The sequence below is a fragment of the Theropithecus gelada genome, chromosome 4, assembly GCF_003255815.1.
Source record: "Theropithecus gelada isolate Dixy chromosome 4, Tgel_1.0, whole genome shotgun sequence".
NCBI classification, from domain to species: Eukaryota; Metazoa; Chordata; class Mammalia; order Primates; family Cercopithecidae; genus Theropithecus; species Theropithecus gelada.
In genome coordinates this window covers 48,626,049-48,651,988 of record NC_037671.1, presented here as the reverse complement: position 1 = coordinate 48,651,988, position 25,940 = coordinate 48,626,049, and the positions used below count along the sequence as shown (strand labels likewise).

General features: G+C 39.9%; 1 protein-coding gene across 4 annotated transcripts in view; it reads left to right on the top strand.

Moving 5' to 3' along the window:
* Nucleotides 1–25,940, top strand: part of RCAN2 (regulator of calcineurin 2) — a 258,795-nt gene that overhangs the window by 146,934 nt on the left and 85,921 nt on the right. The window contains exon 1 of one of the 4 annotated variants that reach the window (XM_025382632.1): nucleotides 17,573–18,072. The exons of the other annotated variants lie outside the window; for them this stretch is intronic. Coding sequence (XP_025238417.1) covers nucleotides 17,986–18,072 — 87 coding nt within the window. The 5' untranslated portion in view covers nucleotides 17,573–17,985. Of the gene's footprint in view, nucleotides 1–17,572; nucleotides 18,073–25,940 lie in introns of those variants that run through there. 4 annotated transcript variants of the gene reach the window in all.

Here is a 25,940-nt window from a genome sequence, read left to right as displayed (position 1 = left end):
TTTCCTGGCCAGGTGCGGTGGCTCACGCCTGTAATCCCAGCTCTTTGGGAGGCCCAGGCAGGCAGATCACGAGGTCGGGAGATGGAGACCATCCTGGCTAACACGGTGAAACCCTGTCTACTAAAAATACAAAAAATTAGCCGGGCGTGGTGGCGGGCGCCTGTAGTCCCAGCTACTCGGGTTGCTGAGACAGGAGAATGGCATGAACCTGTGAGGCAGAGCTTGCAGTGAACCAAGATTGCGCCATTGCACTTCAGCCTGGATGACAGAGTGAGACTCTGAAAAAAAAAATGGTTTTCCCAAGTGGCTATATACTATTTTACATTCTCACCAGAAATACATAGGGTTTACCTTCTTATTTGAAGGTCATCTGTTGCTGAATATAAAAATATACTTGATAATTTATCTTTTTTTCCTTGACTTAAAATATATTGTTCCATTGTATTCTGGCCACCATTGTTTCTCCTAAGAAGTCAATAGTAATTCCTGTTGTTATTCTTCTGTATATAATGTCTTTTTCTTTTTCCTACTTGATATTTTCTCTTTAATTTAGAATTTTAGGAGTTTATGACACATCTAGATGTGGTTATCATGAAGTTTGATGAGCTTTCTGGATTTGTGCATTAGTATCTTTAATCAATTTGAGGAAAATTGTGGCTATTATTTCTTCAAGTGTCTCTTTGCATCATTCTCTCTCTCTTCTACTTTTAAGACTCTGATCACACATATTTAGAATATATTGTCCCACAGATCTTTTTCCCTATTTTAAATCTAGTCTAGATAAAGTATTAGTTTTACAGACTTACTCTTTGGCTGTGACTCTTTGGGATTCTGATCCATTATCCTAGCCCACATGAAACCATAAAAGTTTTCTATGAGTTCATCTGGTTTCTCCTTATGCTCTATGGCAAATTCTTTCTCCCACAACTACACCAAGGATGAAAGCAAACATGTACTTTTGCTCCCGTGGGAAGGGCTTACCACTCTATGGAATTTGGTTCATTTAGATTTTCCTTTCATCAGATCTCTGGGTTTGAAAGAAAATCTATGTTCTATACATAGTTCGTGTTTTTGTGGCTTGTTCTTTATTTTTATTTTTATTTTTTCTTTTTTTAAGAGACAGGATCTCACCCTATCACGCAGTCTGGATTATAGTGGCGCAATCATAGTTCACTGCAGCCTTGGACTACTGGGCTCAAGTGATCCTTTCACCTCAACCTGCTGAGTAGCTGGGACTATAGGCATGAGCCACCAGTCCTAGCTAAAACTTCCTTCTTGATAAGGTGATTTATGATTCCACTGCTGTCATTCTATGTCTTTCTCCACCTCACCTTCTATACCAGATGTCCCAGAGACACAGCGCAAAGAAAACTCCAGTCAAATGCACAATATCTGTTCTTTAATAGAGCATTTGCCCTGATACTCTTTCTCTTTACCTATTCCTGTTCCAGGGCTGGTTCACTTAGAAAGTAACCTAAAAGTCTTTGTCCCTTTTCCTTGAGCCTAGAGCCAGTCTTTCATAGCCAGGTTCTTGTTTCTCTACTCTTGACACTCTAACACTACACTCAAAAGACATATCTCAGTCAAAGAAAGAATGTGATATCTCAAAGCTCCAGAACTTCCAAAGGTGCCCACCATAACTAACAGGCAACCCAACCCAAATCCCAATCTAAGCAGTTGTGAGTGTGTATAAGCAAGCTGCCATTTTATAACAGAAACAGCCTTTTTGTGCATTTCCATGTGGCTTCTTACATTTCCTTCCTTACCTTCCTCTGTTCTAGCTTTTTGATTTACCACAATGCTTACCTGAAAAGGAAGAGTAAATAAGATATAGGACTGACATTTACTTTTCATTTTTTTTTTTTTTTTTTTTTTTGAGACGGAATCTTGCTCTGTCACCCAGGCTGGAGTGCAATGGTGTGATCTCGGCTCGCTGCAACCTCCACCTCCCAGGTTCGAGCGATTCTCTGGCCTCAGCCTCCTGAGTAGCTGGGATTACAGGCGCCTGCCACCATGCCTGGCTAATTTTTATATTTTTAGTAGAGATGGGGTTTCACCATGTTGGCCAGGCTGTTCTCAAACTCCTGACCTTGTGATCCACCCACCTCGGCTTCCCAAGTGCTGAGATTACAGGCGTGAGCCACCGTCCCGGCCAGTGCCTTTCTTTTAAGCAAGTTCGTCCAACCTATGGCCCAGGATGGCTTTCAGTTTTGCCCAACACAAATTCATAAACTTTCTTAAAACATTATGAAATTTTTTATTTTCTTTCTTTTTTTTTTTTTAAGTTCATCAGCTATCATTAGTGTTAGTGTATTTTATGTGTGGCCCAAGACAATTCTTCTTCTTCAAATGTGGTCCAAGGAGGCCAAAAGATTTGACACCTCTGCTTTTAAGGATGACCTTCAAGTGGTTAGAAATACAGAACAAGTCATTTGATGGCCCTACCTGCCATTTTATGCAGGTAGAATCTTTTTAAAGTACAGGGCATTAGCAGCCTGCAGCTTGACAAGATTCAGAGATATAATCATAATGTATTTCCAATTATTTCTTATTTATTTATTTGAAATTTTATCAATAATAAGTGTCTATTACTAATTAAGGTTTTTTAAAACTAGTAACTTTACTAGAAAATTTTTTCTGATCTCATTCATTTGACCAGTTTTGCTTTCATACTCATTTCTTAAGCTCGGTTTTCTCCCTTAGTCTCTGTCTTGACACATGCTATCCATCAAATAATGATATGCTACCTGCTAATTTGCTAATTTAAGACATTCAAATAAACTTTAAAAGAAAGGTTTTCCTTGAAGGATTCATTCAAGGATTAAATCCTCTTGCTTCTGTTTCTATCCCCATTTGGCTTTTGATTCTGTATAAAATTAGATTTTGCTTTTAAGCAGCATGCTTCAACACAACATGTACATATATCTTCTATATTAGTTAAGGAAATGATTTCTGTTTTACCAGATACACCCTAAAATTTCAAGGACTTACCAGAAGAGAGACTTATTTCCCACTCGTGTAATACCCCATCACAATGTGATAGAAGAGGGGGTTGAAGGAAATAGGAGTGTGCTCCATGGAGTCATTCAAAGATCTAGGATGGTAGAGGCTCTGCCATCTTCAACACTTGGCTTGCAAGGTCAGCTTGAAGAAGAGAAATGAAGGTTCTAAAGGAAGTTCTTAGGGCTGAAAGTAGCAGGAATTGTTTTCTGCTCCCACTCCATTGGCCAGAACTCAGTCACAGGATCACACCAGAGCTGGGCCCTGATTGGGAAACAACTTTTCAGAAACAACTCTGTACTATACAGGGGAAGCACAAACCTTTGGTGGATTTTCAGTCATCTCTCTTTATATGCATAAATACATCTAAGACTTCGTGGCTGAGTCTCTAAATTCCAGCATAAATCTCTAAAATTCTCAAAGCTTGAGGAATTAAGGAGTTGGATAGTGGAGTAGGAGACTTCATGGCAAGCACGAAAGACTGTCTTGGTAGTAGAAGTAGCAAGTGGAGGTGCAACTAGGCAAGAAGATCTCAGAAATAATCTGTCCATGAAAGGAAGCAAAGATGGGATTAGCTTATCTTATCATTCACTCATGCATTATTTCATTCATTTATCAGACATTATCTTGATTAGTTGCTTTATGGCAGGCAATGTGCTAAGTGCTGAGGATACAAGGATAAATAAATTATTTATACCATCCAGTGGGGCAGCAGTTATAATGGATTCATGTATATTATGTATGGGAAAGTAATATACATTATTTTAGTGGAGGAGAATGGCTTTCCACTACGGTAGCCTAATGAATTCCCAGTGTAGTCTCAGAAACTTATTTTCCTGTTGGATTCTAACATTTTCCTTCTTTGTATATATGCAGACCCTGGTTCCAACTTTGCATTCTACTTTCACGGACAGTAATATGATATTTACTTAGTACAAAGATCCCTCAGGCCACAGATTATTTGCAGAATGGATTTAAAAGGGGTGAAATTGAATGCAGGGATGGTCAAGAGGCTGCTGTCATAGCTTTTACTGGTTCTCTCTTCCATTAGGAAGAAAATTTAAAATCCTACCCATAACTCACAAAGCTCTTCAGGTCAAGCCACTGTCTAATACTCTAGCTGCTTCTCCATAGCTTCCCACCCCTGATCCCTAACTCCACATTGGGCAGCCCAACAATATTGGGCTACTCATAGTTTCTCACACATTGACACCTCATTCTATGGCCCAGCTTACATATAAAAGTCACTCTGTGCTTGTCTGCCCATTTAGAAAACTAAAAAACCACTTGCCTCTCAAAATTCAGCAAAATGTGGTTTCCTTACAGAAGTCTTCTCTAACTCTCCTTCCCGCACCAAACTTAAATACTTCTCCTATGCTCCTACTGCATTTTGTATTCATATCATTTATGATGATATAATTTATAGTATATTACATAATACCACATCATATCGTATTATATTTTTTCATTTCTTTCCACCAAGACCTCTTTAAAGAAATAGTGACTTGTCCTCTTTCTATGGCCCATGCCTAGGTTGATACTGGGAACATAGTATATTCAATAAGTAGTTATTGGATGGGTGGGTGGTGGATGGATGGATGGATGGACTGATAGTGGGTTGATATCATCATATGAAGAAACCCCCTTTAATTCTTTTTTTTTTTTTCTTTTTTTTGAGACAGAGTCTCGCTTTGTCGCCCAGGCTGGAGTCCAGTGGCACGAGCTTGGCAACCTCCACCTCCTGGGTTCAAGCAATTCTCCTGCCTCAGCTTCCTGAGTAGCTGGTATTACAGGCATGCACCACCATACCCGGCTGTATTTTTGTATTTTTAGTAGAGACCGGGCTTCACCATGTTGGCTGGACTGGCCTCAAACTCCTGGCCTCAAGTGATCCACCTGCCTTGGCCTCCCAAAGTGCTGGGATTATAGGTGTGAGCCACTGTGCCTGGCTTAACAGCAATGGAAAAGCAGTAAAAGTATTTGAACCAGGGGAGTGGTATGATTCACAGAACTAGTTCACACAAAGCCAAATCTGGTGGTACTGAATAAGAAGGTGGGATCAGCAGGGAAGCAGCGTGAGTATGAGGCTAATAACAGACCTTTGTTATTTTTGAGTTGCCCAGCATTCTAATGCACTTTCTATACTGGGGAAATTCACTCTCCATTGCCTATGATGGGGTTATTACATGCCACAAAGAGGCCATGAAGATTAAAATTATTTAGCCAGGCTTCCTGGCAGTTGGGGTTGGGGTACATGACTCAGGCTTGACCAATGAGATACCACACCTGAACTTTGACTCTAGAGGATATGACACAAAGTCACAGGGATAATTAGTGATCACTTACAGCAGCAGAGGAGCAGTGATGAGGACAGCATGTAGAGGGTTCCAGTGGTGGTATCCTACCTACACTGGTTTTGGTATCATTTTGGCTGTGGTCTTCTGCATCTTAGACCTTCTTGGTTTCTACCTAGTTTCTGAAGCTGTTTCTCAAGATTCTTATTAACTCTGTAAGAGCGACCTGCTAATCCCCTATATATTACTTTTCTGCTACTTAGCCAAAGATATCTCCTATCATTTGCATCCAAGTGCTCTGTCAGGTATAGGAATTGAAACAGTGGTGACACTGGTGGGTGTCTGCCCAGCATCCCTCGACTCCTAACCTAGATTTTTACTTGCATATCCTTCCATTCCCATGCAACCTGTACTTCAGGGAAAACTGGGAGCACTCTTCACTCTAGGGGTGAGTCTAAGTTGGCTTTTTCACCAGAATGTTAAATCAGCACATTCCCTAGCCCAACCACAGTCATGTTCAGAGGTGAACAGGTGACCCAAGTGTCCCTGTTGTGGAATAAAATAAAGGCAGAGGGGACTACTGGCAGTTGTCCTGGGAATCAGCTTTAGAATAACACTGACCTTCAGAAGACAGAGCTAGAGAGACAGGACCTTGTGATAACTTCACTGAGCCTCTGGCTTAACCAGCCCTGAACCCCAGTCAAGCAATGGACTGCCAATGGAAGAAATCAAAGATGACTAAAGTTACGATGCAAGGTGAGTAGGGGGAAGGTGGTGTCACAATTAAACAGGAAATACAGAAAGAGGATCAGGTTTGGTGAGAAGATTAGATGTTCAGGTCCAAATATGGTACATTTGCTTTTCTAGAAGTATTTTTGCACTTTAAGATCCTTTAAATTCAAATAAAGAGTAAGGCTCATCAAATACTTTCACATGTTTACACCTCAAACTAAAGTCTAGGTATTTTTGAAAGAGTAAAAATAGCTGCATAGAAGGACCACAGTTCACAGATTTCTGTGTTGCTTTTCTCGTGCTGTAGGTTTTAGCATGAGAAGAAAAGCAGTGAAAAGGAATCTGCTTCTAGAGTTTTGACTACTCAGAACTGTAACAGTACTGCAATAATATTCTTCCTTAATTAGTGCCAATAAAAACGAGTATCTCTTACCATTGTGAGAAGTAATGTCATTTTTTATCCTTCCCCTTCTTTTTTTTTTTTTTTGCTTTTTTGTTAACATAGAGATTAATGATATTAGCTAAAGATTGAAATGAGCAAATGTGTATGTGTATCTCATTGTCATGGATGTATGTCACAAATGTACTCTTGTCACCTGTATAACTAAGCTATTTCAGTTACAGTTACCACGATCTACCCAGGTTGAGAACCTTAGAATCTCCTTTGAACACTTCTCCCTGCGCATTTTTTTAGTTTTTTGGTACCTCCAATCTGTTTCTCTCCTCACTTTATTCTCCATACCCAGATCATTACCGTGACAGCCAATTAATTGTTAAACTCTAAATTATCTTTATCTCTGTGGCGTTTCTCATATCCATTCCCTTTCTTATATTACTATTGCATCTCCATAATCCAACCCCCGTTGCCTCTGGCAAGAGTTTTGGAATTACCAACATTTACAATCCTTCCCCACTTCAATTTAACCTCTTGCACCACTCTTTTCATGAACTTTTGATAGATCCACATACCTTACTGGATGAAATATACCCACTCTTAATCCTGGCACTCAAAGTCCTCAGATATGTGGCCATGACCCTCCTTTCCTATCTTCTTATAATGCACCATGCCCTGCTCAGGCTTTCCATTCCGATTAAATGGGCTGTTCACTGGTCTTTAAACACATGCCTATCCTTGCCCACAAGGCTTCAATTCACCTTAGCTCTGTCCAGCATCCACATCACATGCCTTCTCTTTCCTTGAAGCCTTTCTTGATTTTTTTTCAGTGGGTGAGATCTTTCATCTCTTTAAGGAACTTTCCATTGTCCCTGGCACCATCTTCCCCTTGGAGGTAAGACTTTGAAACCTTGACCTTTTAGCACCCACCTCTCTGTCTCTAAAAACCACCCCATCCAGTCTAGTCTCTGAGTTCTCTTACATTTCTACAATGTCTCCAGCAGTGCTCATTGCTACTTATAGATTTCAACCAAGAAATTCAGCCAAGTTGATTTCTGTTCTTCTAAAGTTACTTTGAGATGCCTATTTCTTTCCCTCCTACTTTTGCTGCTTTCCAACCCAGTCTTCACATCACCACTGTAATTCTTTCCAAAATACAGATGTGTTCATCTTCCCTCCTCCAGAATGTTGAAGTTTGTATAGCAGAAATGTTGAGAAGTTAAGAGTTCACACTTTGAAGGCAAGCCATTTAGATATAATCTAGCTCACCCACTGTCCAGCTAGTTGTCCTTGGGCAAATTATGTCATCTCTAAATGGGGACTATGGTGAAGTTTAAATACATTAATGCCTATGAATATTTACTGAGTTCCTTCACAAAGTTAGCCCTAAGGAAATGATAGTATGATAGGATGATAAGTTCCAAATTTCAACTGAGATACCATAAATTAATAAATATGACATTCTAAATAGAGGTAGGTTTTCACACCACAATGCAGATTTTCTAAGCAGGTGACCCAAAAACGAGTTAGATAGCACTATATCCTGAAAGAGAGATTAATAAGATAAAGGGAGTGGAGATTAAAAGATCCCTGCCAAGGTTGTTTTTGTAGAAATCCATGCTGGGACTCCTGCTTGAACCTCAAGAGGGAGGTTTAGGATGATGCCTGCCCCTACAACTCAAGACTGTTTGGGAGAAGGAGGAGCATCCTTTCCGTGGAGTCATTTGAAGACCTGAATATCTAGTTCTCCATAATTGACTCCCACTTTATTGTCCTTTGTTATTTAATCTAGGTTTGTCTGTGTTTGTGTGTATTGGACAGGACTTTTTTAGTTGTTAGTGACAGAAACAATATCTGAATTAGGTTGAGAAAAAAGGGAGGCATTGACTGGGATAATGTTAGCATATTAAAATAACCAAAGGAAGAGTTGAATAATGAGACCCATGGCAGGACAGGGCATCACTGGGCCTCCAAAGTGACTGAAAATGAGGATTCCGATGCTTCCAGAATTTGATTTCCTTTCTCCACTTTTTCTTTCTGTTTCTGATTGATTTGTCTTAATTCAAAGGCACAAGTGAAAAACACAGCAGCAGCAGTCCCAAGCTTTCTGACACCACAGGGGGCTGGTGCTCTCCACCCAGTTTGGATTTGGAAAATCGTCATGAGAAGTCTGACTGGCCTGGTAAGGGCCTCCTTCAGATACATCCAATATGGGAGGAGAAGGAGAAGTTTCCAGAGGATGCAATGCCCAGAAGATAGGGATGTTGAGCAAACACCCTCTTTATTTTCATCCCTGTAATTTTTCGAGTGTGTCAGCTTCTTAAACATGGTACTGCCCGGAATGAATGTGCCTGGTTCTGATATTGAGGATGGAAAGGGGAAAATATGTCTTCCTAAAGAATGAATTAAGGCAGGATAAGACTCTTGGACCGGGGGAGAAAGGTACAGCAAAGAAGAAATGACAGTGGCTTCTTAAGAGTGCCACTCAGGGATTAACTGTACGGTATCTGTGGGGCCCCAGCAGCAGTAAGGTGCTAACTGGGCAGTGGTGGAATGAGCACTGTCCCTGAGTCAGCCTGAGGGCATTGGCAGCTGCCACTTAGCATGGACCTTCTGCACAATGGGGAGAATGGGGATTGCACTTTGTGCCCCTCTTCCTCCTTTTGCAGTGTCCCTCTGAATTCTCATGGACCCCTCCTGCTCACACCTCACCATCCCCATTGTCCAGCAACCTGAGTCATCTTCATTTGCCTCAGCCTCCCTTCTTAGGTTCACTCTCCTTTATAGGGACCTAGGTTATAGATTTATTTCTTGTCTGTGTGACAATGTGTGTTCTCCACTGACTTTCCAAGCAGAATAATTCCATTCATTCATTCACGTATTCATTCATCCAACACACTCACTGAGCTCTCACTGCATGGCAGGCCTTGTTGTTTGGGGGCACTTGGAGATATCGCTGTAGGCAAGGTAGAGGAGCCTGCTTCTCACGAAGCTGGCTTTCCATGGAGGGAAATAACTATGCAAATAAATATACAGTATCCATTAGTGGTAAGTGCTTGGAAGAAAAATAATGCAGGCTAAGGAGATAGTGAAAGGAATGCTACTTAGGCTGATGAGGACAGGCCTTTTGAGGAGGCACATTTAAGTAGAGACATGAATGTTGTGGAAGGGTGAACCCTGCCACAATGAAGGGAATAGTGTTCTAGACAGAGGGATGGCCAAACACAAAGGCCCTGAGGTGAGAATGTGTTTTTGCATGTGATGGACAGACTCTAGATTGAGATCTTAAAATATGTTGAAATATTTACCAAATGGAACTGGGGCTCCTTGGAGAAATGCCTGAAACACAGGCGACTCCTAACCATAGGAACAAACCTTAACACCTTGCTCATAATAAGAGTAATGTAAAGTAGAAAACTCATTGAGATCTCTACTGTGTGTTTAGGATATTTTGATTGCTAGTGTCAGAAACAGAATCTGAATTAGCTGGAGAGAAGGTCAGAAGGCATTGATTCGGGCAATGCTGGCTGAGTTCACTTGTAGAAACATGTGCGCCTATAGAAAGAGAAATGCAAATCAAAGCTTCACTGAGATAACCACATCTTACCCACCAGATGGGCAAATGTCTAATGCATTCTGAAACACACACTGTGGAGAAACAAACTTTCTCATAAATTGCTGGTGGGGAAGAAAAATAGTACAATTCCTGTGGAGGAAAATTTAGCAACAGCTAGTGAAGGTACATAGACATTTGCCTTTTAACCCAGTGTTTCCACTCTAAAATCTGTCCCAAAGATGCAGTAACAAAATATGAAAATTCAAAGTGCATGCGTTGCTGCATTATTTAATAGCAAAAGGCTGTAAACAACCCAAATGGGGACTAATTGCAGAAACTTTGGTAAATCCAAATAGTTGAATACTATACAGGTGTAAAAAGGAAAAGACCTATTTCTGCATATTACTATGGTGTGATCTCCAGCATCACATTTTATGGTGATTAAGACCGAGACAGAAAAAAGTGTGCAAAGTATGCTATCATTTATGGGATAAAGGATGGGAAAATAATATACACATATACTTGTTAAGATTTTTTTTAAATGAGAGAAGCTAAACAATAAGGATGTATGAAAGGGAAAGAAAGAATATTGTGATCACAGGGATAGAAACTGGATTTCTTTGTAGATTTGTAGTTTTGATTTTTGAGCCATGGAAATATTTTATATAATTATAACACAAAATTAAAGAGAAAAGCAATCATTAGGCATCAAAAACAAACGAACTAACTTAGTATCTAGTTGGTGGAATAGATGTGCTGTTCTAAATGACTGTAAGACATAATTTGTACATGCTTTGTGGGATATACTCTAAAGACAAAAAGAATGAGAAAAAAATCTTAAACTCTTTCTGGTTGCATTAATATTGTGATTCCAAGGCTGTCGTGCCTATAGCATGGGATAAGGCAACTAGCTGATTATGTTGCTGGTAAGAACCAAGATATCTGGTGTGAAAGAAAGGGACACAAGTGTAAGACTGATGTGTTTCAACAAAATCTCTGTAGTCCTGGATCTGAAATGGAATGATCAATCTGAACTTATGGCTTATGTTATCTTTAAAATGTTTACGTATTGTCTAGCTCTGTCCACTGAAAAGGCTTATAAACAATACCCAACCCAGTACAAAGAGCTCCTCTAAACTTCTAGATTGAGATCTTAAAATATGTTGAAATATTTACCAAATGGAACTGGGGCTCCTTGGAGAAATGCCTGACTCCTTATCTAAGGCAGGAAATGAACAAGATGAGCCTGGAACATCTTGTCATACCAGAAGGTAAGTGGCCTTTGAAGATTTTTCAAGGGACTCAGGAGCCAACCTGATTAGATTCCCACTAGCCAAAGATGGGCAATTTGAGCATTAATAAAACTACAATGGATTGTAGTTTTATATGTTTAATATGTTTAACCATCACATATGTTGAATCCATGAATTCCTAATACTTTAAAAGTAAAAATTAAAAAAAAAAATCCCTCAGTGATCTTTGCAGGGTAATAGGGAAGTAAATCATGAAAACAAAAACAAAAACAAAACAAAACAAAAAAACACTAGTTAAGCTGAGTGCAGTGTCTCAAGCCTGTAATCCCAGTGACTCTGGAGGCTGAGGCAGGAGGATCACTTGAGGCCAGGAGTTGGAGACCAGCCTGGGCAACGTAGCAAGACCGCCCATATCTCATAGAAATTTTTTAATTAATAAAGGAAAAGAAGCAAGTATTTATTTTTGCCTTTGTTACAAAAACTTTGGCTCAAAGTAACTAAATAGTAGATAAGAAGTAGTTCCTCTTAATGGAAGTGTTCCGTGAATAAATGAAGAAGGAATATCATCATTGTGCAACTCCTAATAAATGAACGCACCTAGGCATTAAGCATGAAGGAACTAATACCACAAAAGAGAGACAGCCAGACTCTATGTACCCACTGATAGACATACACACAGCACCATCTGGGAAGGAGTCTCGCCAAACCTGAATCCCTTAAGCCTCTGGATCTAAACAACAGAACCTACAGGCAACAGAAAAATCTGTTAAATTATACTATGTGGAACTTCTAAATTTCACTATATGTAAATTCTAAAGGACAAATAACATGGCTTCATCACTACCAACAACAAACTGCAAGGAATTAAAAAAAGAGATGGAGGAGAACTCTAGATTAAAAGAGACATGAGAGACACGGTAGTATGGATCCCAATTTAAATAAGCAAACTCTTAAAGAGGAAAGAAGAAAGAGAAGAGACACCAGGATGTGATTAAGGAGAGGGGGAGAAAGGATGGGAAGTGAGAGGACATCATAGTACAGCTGGAGAAATTTGAACCCTGGCAGGACGTTTGGTGATCCTAAGGAATTATTCTTGCTTTTTGGATTGTGTGATGATACGTGTTGTGATTTCAAAAGAGGAATCCTTTGTCTTTTAGAGATATATACTGAAATATTTATAAATGAAATGATATGATGCCAGGCAGCTGCTTCAAAATAATCTGGAGTGAGTATGGAAGTGGGTGAAGACATGGAGCTGTGGTTTTGAGGCTTGAGCTTGCATCAGAATCACCTGGAGGGCTTATTAAAATACAGATACTGGTCTTCCCTCCAGAGTGTCTGATTCAGTCTTGGGTGGGGCCCAAGAATCTGCCTTTCTAATAAGCTCACAAGTGATGTTGATGCTGTGGGTCTGGGGACCACACTGTGAGAGTGACTAGCGGAGAGGAAGCAAGATTGGCCCCGTGTTAATTATTCTTGCACCTGGGTGGTGGATACATGAAGGCTCATTATTACATTCTCTCTTCTGCTGAATATATTTGAAATTCCCTATAATAAACATTTAAAAAACAGGTGATCCAGAAGGGTATACAGAAGGAGCAGGGCCTTTGACAACCCTTAGCTGTAATGGGAACTTCTGTGCTCATTAGCAAAACACGTTTGGCTGCTGCTACCACAGCTTCCTCTGGGACTGGAAGGTGTGCATCTCCTCCGGCCGAGGTGGAGGTGAGTGTATGAGCTCAGCTGTCTATCCTTTTAGAGAATTGCCTGGACTGAAGGGAGGGCAATGGCCTCTGTCCAAGGGGTCTGTGCATAGTGCATCCTTTCCTCAGTGTGATCAGTCATTGCAAGAGCAGTGATTTGGATGAATCCCAAGGTTTCCTGGTCACTTTAGCTGGAAAGAACACTCCTAAACAGAGCTGTGCCAGGACTCAGCTCTCAGAGATGAGAGGTTATTGCCAAACTCACCATGCCCTTGTATCCCCCTGCAAAGACTTCCCTGCAACTCCTAGCTCTAGGAGGCGCCTCTATTGGTTTGAGCCTCTCTACTTGTCTTTTTAGATTCATTTGTGTATTTATCCATTCATCCTTCAGACATTTATTAGAGTACCTCCTACATCTCAGGCATCCTTCTAGCCCCTGGGAATACAGCAGGGAACAGAATAGGCAAAAATCTCTGCTTTTATGGAGATTAAATTCTAGTTGTGGGGACAAGCAGTAGACACATAAAGAAATAGATGAACAGAATAATTTCAGGTAGTGAAAAGTGCAGTGAAGAAAGCTAAAATAAAGATGCCAGGATAGTGATTGACTCTGTGTGTGTGTATACATGTGCACAGATTTTTAAAATTTTAGCTGATTGGGGAATACTTTTCCAAAGAGATGTGATCTGAGCGGAGATCTAGATGATAAGAAGGAGCAAGCCTTGAAAAGATCTGAATATTTTCAGAGAGAGGGAATAGCAAGTGCAAAGGGCCTGAGATGGGAATGAACTTGGACTTACTTTCTTTTCTTTCTTTCTTTCTTTCTTTCTTTCTTTCTTTCTTTCTTTCTTTCTTTCTTTCTTTCTCTTTCTCTTTCTTTCTTTCTTCTTTCTTTCTTTCTCCTTTCTTTCTTTCCTTCTTTCCTTCCTTCCTTCCTTCCTTCTTCCTTCCTTCCTTCTTCTTTTCTTTCTCTTTCTCTTCTTTCTTTCTTTCCTTCTTTCCTTTCTTCCTTCCTTCCTTCTTTCTTTCTTTCTTTTTCTCTTTCTTTCTTTCTTTCTTTCTTTCTCTTTCTTTCTCTCTCTTTCTTTCTTTCCTTCTTTCTCTCTTTCTTTCTTTCTTTCTTTCTTTCCCTCCCTCCCTCCCTCCTCTCTCTTTCTTTCTTTCTTTCTTTCTCTTTTCTTTTCTTTTCTTTTCTTTTCTTTTCTTTTCTTTCCACCAATAAGGCAAATGGGGCTGGAACAAGAAGGGTGAAGAAACGTGAGAATGATATGAGATGAGGTGGGAGAATAATCTGAGTCTAGTGTTTACAAGGCCTTGTAGCCACTGGCCAAAGTACATCTATATTCCAGACACTTCCAAGGTTGCAAGTCAGCCCCTAGCTATAAAAAACACATTCGCGGCCAGGCACAGTGGTTCACGCCTGTAATCCCAGCATTTTGGGAGGCCAGAGAAGGCGGATTATGAGGTCAAGAGATCGAGACCATCCTAGCTAACATGGTGAAACCCCGTCTCTTCTAAAAATCCAAAAATTAGCTGAGCGTGGTGGCCTGTGCCGGTAGTCCCAGCTACTAGGGAGGCTGAGGCAGGAGAATCATTTGAACCCAGTAGGTGATGGTTGCAGTGAGCTGAGATCACGCCACTGCACTCCAGCCTGGTGACAGAATGAGACTCTATCTCAAAAAAAAAAAAAAAATCTCTCTAGAGAAACAGGACACTGTCATAACAGGGGAGCCCCCTGGGCTCTCTAGCCAATAGGAAAATGACCATATTGTATAGACAATTGACTACTAAAAACCCAGTAATTTGGGTGTTTAAAACCCACTGATTTTAGTTCAGAGTTACTGGAAAGTTCCTTTGCCCCAGAAATCATCTGCTCTTGATGCCTAGAACTCTGCCTTAAAAACACTGTTTACCCAACTTAAGACTCTATCTCCTATTAAAATATGGATTCCTCTGGGAGGGGTAATACTATGAGTTATCAGTCATTTAATGGTTATACAGATGAGTTGACAGCTGTCCTTGAAAAGATATTGTAAAAGAGGAAAGCATAAAGTTAGTGGGTGCTTGGATAGCAGGAAGGAATCTGCAGGGAGAATCAAATTAGAAAGGGAAAGCTGAGGATACATGAGAAAAAAAAAACTGCCTATTTTACAACTTCAAGTAGGGCTTTGCTTCCTGGATAATGTCCTCTGGCCAGGGCACATCACAGCAACGTGTATCTCTTATAGCTCTTTCCTAAACATAAAGTGTGAAATAATTCATAGAGCCCCTTATGTAAACAGAGCAATGATTAGAATGTGTTGCTTCTACTTTGCTGTTGTTTCTTGATGGGCTCTGGGCACACATGGACTTTGCCTCTGTGGATGAACTGTCACTGATATGGCATAACGTTTTCATGAGTATGAAACAGTGATGTGCTGGAACAGCCCGTGTGAGCAGATTACACGCATGTCTTCCCAACTTTGTATTCAGTTTGACTTCACACTGACTGCTTGAAATCAGCCATGATGAGCATAGTTACGCCATAGAAATTGACGAATGCTAAAAATCGAAATGTTTCTTTTCAGAGAGCTGATTGTTAAGCATTTACCAGTATGCTGTGAAATGTAAAAAATAAATTTTAGGATATGCCATGGCATATGAAAAAATATTCATTTCTTTGTTTTGCCTCTTGAACAGATGCCAATTATATTCAAAATCATATTTGCCTTTATATTACTTTACATTTTAGCTACATTTGTACAGGTAGGTACCCCATTTACCTTTTCAAAAGCTGCCTGGTACTTCATATTGGCCAGGTTTTGCATCATCTGGATCTGACTGCCTTGTATACTTCAGGCCCCAGCCAGATTTAACCCTGAGCGAGTTTTGCATCCCAATGCCTTATTCTTTCCTTTGGACATTTCTAGTCTGTTTTTCCCTAGCTGAAGGGCTCCCCTCACTTCTTCTCTGTCTGCCAGTGTCTTTCCCATGTTTCAAGGTCAGAGCAGAAATTTCCTTCCCCTCTTTGATGCTCACCTGCCATCCTAACATGGGATCCAGCATTCAGCATTCGTTGCTCTTTCTCCAGTGCTCACACTGAACACTTCCTATACCTCTTCAGCCATCACCATCCCTGCCTTGTGAAAGGTTAGTCTGCATGTCTTATCTCCTCCCCTGGATTTTAAGCCCATTGATGATAGTGATATTTGCTTTTCCATCTTTTTATCCTTGAGAGTATCAGATGCAGAGCTTTGCATAGTCATTACTCGATATTAGTTGGATTATATGCATATATGATTTAATATTTCCCACACTGTCCTGGACAGCAAAATAAACGCCATATGAACAAATACACAAAGACACACACACACACACACACACACACACAACACATACACACACACACAGTTTCATCAGTCTAAATATCTGTATTTGTGGCCTGATTACCTTTAGCATAGAAAATTCCTTGTTGAAGGGGAACATTGGACTCAAGTATAGACCAATGAGGACAAATGAGAAAGCTTCTACTCTCAGTCTGAAATGTCACCTTTCTCATCTGCATGTAAAATTGGGAGGCTTTTGTCCGGTCATATGTTAGAAAACTACCAATCTGTTATAAATCAGGGTGTTCCAGTGGCCACTGAACTCTTAAGGAGTTGAGTGTCCCAGCTACTAGGGACGCTGAGGCAGGAGAATCATTTGAACCCAGGAGGTGATGGTTGCAGTGAGCTGAGATCGCGCCACTGCACTCCAGCCTGGTGACAGAATGAGACTCTATCTCAAAAAAAAAAAAAAAAAAAATCTGAACTCTGAAATCTTAAGGATACTTGACATTGTATCCAGCTGAACTCTTAAGGATAGATGCTGCTACCATGTTAATGAGATCTATTGGGACTTGTATAACTAATGATAAAATAAAAAACAATCGGAGATTTTTTCTTTGGTCACTCGTGTCAAAGGAGGCTATTCCTGTTTGATTGATTGATTGATTAAACAAGTATCATCTTCGTGTGCCAGGCAGTCTGTGAAACGCTCAAGATATAAAGGTAAATTATGTGTGGCCTTGCCCATCAGGGATTTATAATCAGGAAAAGAGCCTGCTAAAGCAAAGGGATGTGTTCAGAGTCTCAGGTGAAGTCAAGCCCCACGGATCTGACAAGTTCTGAGCCACATCAGTGAGTTTGCCCATTAGACCCCGCCATCTGTCCCCGTGTGAAACATTTGCTGTAACTCCCTTCCATGAACTGCTTTTGGTTTGAATGACCTTGGAGACAGCCTGAAATCCTGAGCTTGGAAGGGTGCTTTTAGCATTACTGGTCTGCACTTATGGTCTTCAAATAGAATTTCCACAAACCTCTAATTATCTCCTCTTACCATGCTCCCTAAATGACAGACGACCAGCTCTTTAGTCACTCCAAGAACGGATTTCTATTCAGCCCATGCCCGGGATGCATTAGGATGCCCAGAACATGTGTGGCTGCTCCGAGTGGCACAGAGCAATTAACAGAAGCCAGGCAATTTGCAGAATGCCTCAACTTCCTGCTCATCTCGAAGGCAGAGAATTGTCAAACCTTAACCTCAGGAGGCTCATCTGCAGAATTACACCTCCCCCACCTCAAAGAAGAAACTCTGGTGTCAGATTCCCCCCACCCTCCTGCTTTTTGCAAACATAAGCACTCGGCTGCAACAACAGCTATGACTCAGTTCCTAGCTAACACTGCCTGAATTGATTTAGTCTGAGTTCAGATTTAGCACATAATCATGTTCAATTTGCTCCACTGCACTGCCTAGAGATAAAAGGCTTGGAGAAAAAAAAATAGCTTCAGCTTGTGTCAGTCTTTGTGGTGATGTCATTGCCATGAGCGAGCCGGGCCGTTCGTTACTCTGCTGTGCTGCCTCAGACGCGGAGGGCTGCGTGCAGTGGGAGCGGGCTCCAGGAGCCCGAGCCTCCAGCCGTCCCCAGAGGAAGGCAGCACCGGGGCCTGGCCACAGCAATATCCATCTGGAGGCTCTTCCCTTCACTCCCAACTCTGAGGTTGCCTAACTCTTTATTAAAAATTCAGAAGGGGGAATGCCAGCCCCTAGCATGGACTGTGATGTTTCCACTCTGGTTGCCTGTGTGGTGGATGTCGAGGTCTTTACCAATCAGGAGGTTAAGGTATGCACCTGCAATCTTATTTTTCATTGTTGCTGTTACTGACGCTGCTTGGCAGAGCTTTTTTAGCATGAGGAATAAGACTTTGGTTAATAGTTTTCAGCTCACAGTCTGCGCTAGAAATGCATGTGGTAAGTGCATGGCTACATTAAGTAAAATAAGTTGGAAGAGGGACCAGCATATTATTTTAAAATGTGAAAAGGTCTGCCATTATATGTTTCTTCTTGTCTTTTTTATTAGGTGATCCCTGGTCAGTCCTTTCCGAGTAGACACATTTTCATATTCCCATATCGTATCTTTGTCAATAAGGAGAATTTTCCAGCCCTCAATGTCAAGAGGGATTTTGAATCAATGATTACATGAAGAAAGCACACATAATAAACCCAGCATCCAGGCCAGCCTGACAGTGGGGCAATAACCCTTTCTGGCATGTCACTTAAATATCCTGTGATGTGGTCTTCAAATTAAACAATAGCTTTTCTACAAATGGCAGTTTCAGTCCCCAGCTTTCTGGAAATCAAAGTTGGAGAGCAGCTGCCTAAATTTTCTTTGTCAGGCAAAGAAAGCAAATCATTTTCCTTGAACAGTTGTTCATAAAGAAAGTTTAGGCATAAATATTTTGCATCTTAAGGCTTAGTATACATGCTGGTCCTCACTGATTGCCGGCAGCAGTTGTTGACTTGTCATATGTAATTGTCCTCTGATGATATTCATTCTCTTTTGTTTTCCATTTGGCTTTATATTATGAAAAGATTCCAGGCTTGTAAAGTGGAAATGTTTATTTTTTCTCTCATATTTAATAGAAGAACTAGCTGAAGCTTCTTATTTAAGCAGTTCACACACACAGAAGGTCAGTTGTTCATGGTGTGGTGGGAGGAATAAAAGGGGAATTACATGGCATAATCATTTACCATCCTTGCTTTAGTCTTAACTTAAAGAAAAACCCTGAATTCTTTATTGTTGGGTGTGCAGGTGACACCCTGGTGCTTTACAGGTGAGGATTTATGTGTTCTTGGCATAACACATGGCTATGTCATTCAAGATTGCAGCTTTAACAATCTTTTGAAATAGATTTGATAATCTGGCTTCTTGTTCTTGCATATTTTAAACATGTAGCCCTGTATTTACCAATTTTTGTGCCAGTGCCATGGAAGTGTCCACCACCTGTCATATGAAGGTTCAGAAAATAAGGATATAAAGGTTTGGCACTGCCTGTGATTGCATTGAGAATGGAAACATGCATGCAGTGACCCACAGTCCTGCCAGCCATACTTCCATAGCATTTGAGAAGGGAGAGCAGTCATCAGACCCCTCCAGTTTAAAGCCAACTTCAAGTCCAGTGTGGGTAACCAGATAAAGAGACATCTTCCAGTAACCACTGGAACATAATTCCATCTATGGAGAATAAAACTTCACAGGACCCTTCTGTCCTCAACAGTTATCCGTTGTTTACACACTTGCCCTCAGAATGTCATAAGATATTCTCAACTTTTTTGGTTTCAGAGAAGATAGTGAGAAAATACTTATTGGAGATCTGCAACATGCCAGGCATTGTGCTTATATAGGAAAAAGTTTAAAATATGCTTGTATGGCATATGTGTCTATGATATAGATATAAAAATAACCAATTGCCTAAGGTTTCTTAAAGACAAAGAATATTTTGTAGAATTAAGAGGACACAGAGTTGTTACAGCTGTTTGTATGTGAGTGGGTGGAGTGGTTTTATGGAAAAAATGGTATTTAAAGATGAGTAGATTTTATACAGAAAGAGAGAAGGCACAGCATTTTGCAGTCTAGTGAGTCGATCCTTTTGACTGCAGTAGGTTCTCTATGAGAGATTAGAGGGAAATGGGAAAGGAGGTGAGTCAGGGCTAGATGGTGAACAGCTGATGCTGTTCTTCATAAATTTATGGGGTTTTTCGAGGAAGACTCTCAGCAAAAATAAGTGCTACATGTCCTTACTGCCAATAACTCTGAATCATGATGGGCTTTTTTTCTTTTTTAGAGTATCTAATCTTTATGTGCCTTAGTCTTCTCATATAATGTGAGAATAGTAGTGATTTTTACCTTATTAGCTTAGGGACAAGAGAATTATACATGTAGAATAATTAACACAGTGCCTGAGTCATATTTAGCACTCAATAAATGTTGGCTATCGCTATCATCGTCATTGTCATCTTTGTAGGCACTCTGAAAGTGATAGGTTACCTTTACCAGTTTATTGGAATGTCGTAAATCCAGCTGAGTTTACAATGACAGTCTAGCACACAGAAAATGTTTTCCCTCCCACCCCACTCCCAATATACACACTCTAGCCACCTAGAAAACATGCCTTTCCATTTTTGATATTTAATCATCTAATGTTAGGCAGTAACATTATTAAAAAGCAAAGATCTACTTTGTGCTTATTAAAAAGGGGGAAAATGAACAAATTAAGGTAGGCCAAATGTTATGTGTTAAGAAAACCTGTGCTCCTTGTTCAAAACTGACCATTAGTCTTATCACAAAGAAAGGTTCAAATGTAAAATTCTAGGCACCAAACAAAGCTTCCCCAAAGGTATCCGTCTTCTTCGTTCATTACTAATAACTGGTGGAGCCAAGAGTTCCTTCTTCAATGTCTTTAAGGTTTATTGTCAGAGAAAAGGGAGGCACATGGAAAGGGTCTGTCTCACCTGCTTACATCCATCTTGCTTAATCTCGGGCTTGTTTGTTTGTTTAATAGGCATCCCTACTTTCTACATGTAGCCCCCATGGACAAGCAGCCATACTAGGGGGATGTAACCAGCAGGCCTCCTTCATAGGTACAGGGGTTTATTTGAAATAGGTAGAAGCATCCACAAATCCAGTTTCCCATAGTATCATAGAAAGCCTCGTCCTCCATGGTAGCTCTCAGCTGATTGCATTAGAGGCCCCTCTGACTCCAGTTTCCTAAATTTCATCAAAGCTGCTCAAGCAATAGTACTAAAAAAAGGAGGAAATCAGACAAATGGAATTCCGCCATATTTGGCTGTCTCTGGAAATTCCATTGGTGGTGCTGTGAACTTAGCTGTCTGTTCTGCAGCATGAGAGTTCTCAGAAAGATCTAGAAGTTGGGAGCCCTCAATAGAAAATGCTAGAGGGAACTGCAGAATTTCTGTGTGTGTGTGAATGTGCCGGGTTGATTTTCTCTGATATTCTCATATTTCTGAAAATAGTCTTCCCACTCCACAAAGAACCAAACTCTTGGGAAAATGAAAGAGATCGAAGAGATTGGTAATGAAATTTACATTTCACTTTAGTCCAGTGGTTCTTAAACCTGATTGCATGTTGGTATCCCCTGGAGAGCTTTTAAAAATATTAATGTGCCCAGGCCCTACACCCAGAACTTTTATCTGGCTGGTCTGAATGGAGCCCAGCCATAGGTAGTCATATAAAGCCAGTGTCTTGTCTCTTTTAGGCACAAGTAGGTACAGGTGAGGTCAGCCAAGAACTGTCTAGAGTAAGCTCTGCTTAAGCACTTGGATCCTTATCTCCCCAGCTAAGACTTGATGTATGCAGTTTTAAAAGCAATATCTCTGAGCTGCCAGAAATGTTGAGGCTCACCCAACACTTCAGTTCTCCACACCTGCAGTTCCTTCACCTGATTCTGAGCCAACAGCAAATGCTTTTCTTTACTGCTGGCCACTGTGGGAGGCCTTCTCAGAGCTGCAGAGCCTGCCTGGAACAGAGCACCCCCACTCTGCCAGGGGGCATCCAAACCTGGAGCTACCCCTTCTCTGCAATGGTGGCTTCCTGCACAGAAGAAAGGGTAGTTCCTCTTCTCTAGGTTGGAGAGCTTCTGATTCATGTACCAGGGATCCAGCCTTGTCTCCATGGGCATCCATGTAGGACACAAGGAATTCACAAAGCTCCCTTCTGCTCATTAGAGCAGGCAGGAAACATGACAAATCTTATAAGAAACACAGAAGCTTCAAAGACCCTTGGCGCTCAAGAGATTTGTTCATTCGTTCAAAAATATGTGTAGAGCACTTATTACCTACCAGGCAACGCGCTAGGCCTAGGAGTTCGATAAGATAGACGTCCCTGCCCTCATGGAGCATATATTCTAATATGGGATGCAGACAATGAACTAGTAAACAAGTAAATATACATTGTAATTTCAGCTAGTGATGAGGGATATGAAGAAAAATGAAGCAGAGTAAGGGATAGAGCATTGATGGGGGAGGAATGTGCACTTTTGAAAAGATTGTCATTGGAAGCATCTCTGGAGAAGTGACAGTTTATTAAATGTCATTGTTTCAATGTAATTCATAGAGCTAAAGAAAGTTAGAGAGCCATGTACAGAGCTGAGAGAAAATCATTCCATGTAGAGTGAATAGTAGGTAGAAAGAGAGGCCATCTTAGCCATCTTATCTGATGTGCTCCTACCTAGTCCCCCTACCAGCACTATTTAACCTGTTTGAATCATTCATTCATTTAGGTACCCATTGAGATGGTCACTGTCTCAAGATATAATTTATTTTCTTTAAGGAGACTCCTTTTCAGAAAATTGTACTTAACCTAATTCCCTCATCCTACGTTTTAGGCCCAATAGCTCTCTTAGGGTAGGGGTAAATACAAGGAGAAGTTTGTTTTCAGCACAGTAATTCTTCATATGCTTGGAATATTAGGGTTGCTACCGGACAGCTCTTTTCTCTTCTGAAAGGTCAAGGCCTTTTTAAGGTCACTCATAAATCCTACTTTCTGTCCTCTGCTTTTGAGAATTTCTCAACATCCTCCCAATCCATGTGACCTGAGACAATCTCTTAACCTTTCTGGACACAAAATAATCATGCTGAGAAAAATCCCCTACTGCTTTGTGAATTTTATTTTTCTTTTTACACAATAGTATATGTGACTGAGTCAGAGTCTATTTGTTTCATGCTGTTGTGTGAGTTATGAAAAAGACCACATCATGGCCACTGGGTACAATGAAATCTCTCTGTCATACAAACCACTGGACATTTCAAATTACTTGTTTTGTATGGTGAGAGCGGTAGGAGGAGAAGGATGAGGCTGAGTTCATATGATGCACTTTGTACTCTGCTTTGAGGTCAAACAAGTGACATAAGTGAGTATGTGTCACTTGTTCAGGAATTGTTTTGGAAGAGAAACTTAGGTGGGTGTTGGTCAAGAAAGCTGGTTGAGCTTCCTGCCCATTTCTTAAGTTTTTTTGTGAGCACTAGGGTAAGGATCTGGGCACAACCAACCATGACCTATGGCTCTGCAGAGCTCTAAAGCTCTTTAAGAATTTTCAAAAATCATTGTGTTCACTCAGTAACTTAGAAGTGTTTGAGTTGTATATGATTTAATCCTCAGAAATGGTAAACCCTCTAGAGGTATTCATGGTAATGAATGTTCAGTAACCAAAACGTGAAGTCTACCAAAATGCTCATTCCCTATTCAATGACTGTAACATTAAAAATAATATTTTGTCATACATCTCTAGACCACCTTTGGTTTATGAAAAACAAAAGGCAGTGTGTGTGTGAGGTGGCAAGAGAGATGGCATGTGTATAACAGATTCTAACCCTCCAGCAAAACAAATGTTGCTATTTCTCTGGTAATAACATGGGCTAGAATTGAGGCCATTTTGGAAATAAATGAATTAATGCAAAACTGAAAGTTAAAATTAATCATCCCTAAAGCAATTATTTAAGAACTTAACATTCTTAAATGTACAATACTAAACATTTTCTTGCCTCTGAAGAAAGTAGCAAACATCTTTCAGAGAGAGGGAAGAAATGATTTTATGAAAGTGATACTCCCTGAGAAGGTTCAGAGGCAGATTTCTCAGCCAGCTATCACAGTGGTAAAGACAAAGTAGACTGTGTTCAACTAATAACATTGTTAAGTGGGGAAATCAACTAAAATCTTGTTTATCTGTTTAAAGAAACTTTTAACTGTTGGGAAGTAACAGACATTGGCAGTTGCTACTTCTAACCTAAATGTCAGATAGATTAAAACAAAACAGCAATTTTAATGAAAAATTGTTTTCCTAAAGAAACAGATTTTAATGTAAAATTCAGAGTACCATTTGCATTCTTAGTGATTCTGTTTGAGTCCAACTATCAGTAATTTATATAGGTTTGTTTTAATATTTTCTGATAAAGCTTAGAATTGACATGTAAGAAATAAAATGATACCTGAAAGCTTTATTATCACTTTATGTGTTTAGGAGGTAAGCTTAGTGGGCTTAATAGGCGTTGCAACTTTGCAGTGAATAGCCCAGATTTCCAAGGTGATCATAAACTTTCCAACTCATACCTGGACTAGAATTCCTTTATGTAAAGGGACAAATTTATTTATGTAAAGGGTCTCTATTCTTTCCCAATGCTAAAACTAAACTGATTCTAAAACAGGATTTTAAAAACACATGGAGAGGTAATTTCAACTAGAAGTTTTGAGCAGGTACAAAGTTATACCCTTTCCATTCTAGCTAGAATAGAGAGTTAATCTTCAAAGTATTTGAGAATAAAATGTCTACCAAGTTAGACCTTCCCTAGAAAAGATTTGATATGTATACTTTCATAGTCACCTTTTGGGTAAGTATACCTGGGTAAAACATACGTGTGTATATATATGTGTATATACAGATATTATACACATGTGCAAATGTATGTATAATATGCATATTTTTACTATATGTTTCTTTTTTTTTTTTAACCTTCCATTAACATAGAAGGTTTCTTTCTGGATCCTCTACCTATTCTACAATGGCACATCTAACTAGCTAATGGAAATTGCATGCTCTTAACTACATCAAGGGATTAAGAGCCCAAAGAAGATTCTTGGCAAGCAAGTTGAATAGAAACCTAAACAATTGCTAAAGGAAACTCCCCAGGGTGTGAAGGGGACTAAGAAATTCATTATCTTCTCTTTTTATTGTTATATACCACAGCAGTGTTCACATCCTTACAGTCTAGTACTACAACAGTTATTCTTTCCGGAATCTAATATATCAGCTCTGAACTACACATTTTTTTTTTAATGTTTCAGAAAGGTCTTGACCCTGTAGCTTCCAGAAAGATGACTTTAACATGCCTATGCTTCTGTTCGATTGGACTATTTACTAACTTTCATTTCCTAAAACAACATCTTCAATAATGTTTTATTTGCTCCAACAATAGGGTAGTTTGCTATTTAATTGTAAGATTTTCTTTCCCTATCTCTGGTAGTTCTATAGAAATATGTGAGCAGTGTTCGTGCTGTGCCCCAAACATTTAACCTCAGGGGGCTGTTTACTAAGCTGAGCATTAAACCATCCCACATGGTGACAAATGTAAGCTCCAGAGATATTCATCTCCGTGGATCAATATTATATGTTATCAAGATGGGCAATTTTAAAACATCCAACTACTGTTTCCAATCATTAAATTCTTCTAACTACAAGGCACATAACAGGTACTTCATATAATCCCCATAATAGCCCAAGGCATCTATGTAGTTACCCCATTATAAACAGATTCCTGATATTCAGAGAAGTTAAATTTTTACACAAGATTACACAGCTATTAATTGGCAGAAGTGGGACTTGAACTGCTCTTTCCACTACCGAAATCTCTCTAAGGATGAATTAATAAGGCATTAATCAATTATTGGGGTGTAAAGCCAGGAAGATAAGACAATGAACTCATATGTAATATTTTATCTGATGCTTAAAACACTGTTTTTGTCTTATTTCTTATCAGAAGTGGTGGTATACTATTTGTACATAAATCAGTAGTTGAGATCATCTTAGCTTTTCTCAATAAATCTAATGTGGCAATTGTAGGCATAGCATCTATTTTGGATTTTGTTTTAGAATCTGTTTCAAAATCTAATTATGCCATCTAGTTTGGGAAAAAGAAAAG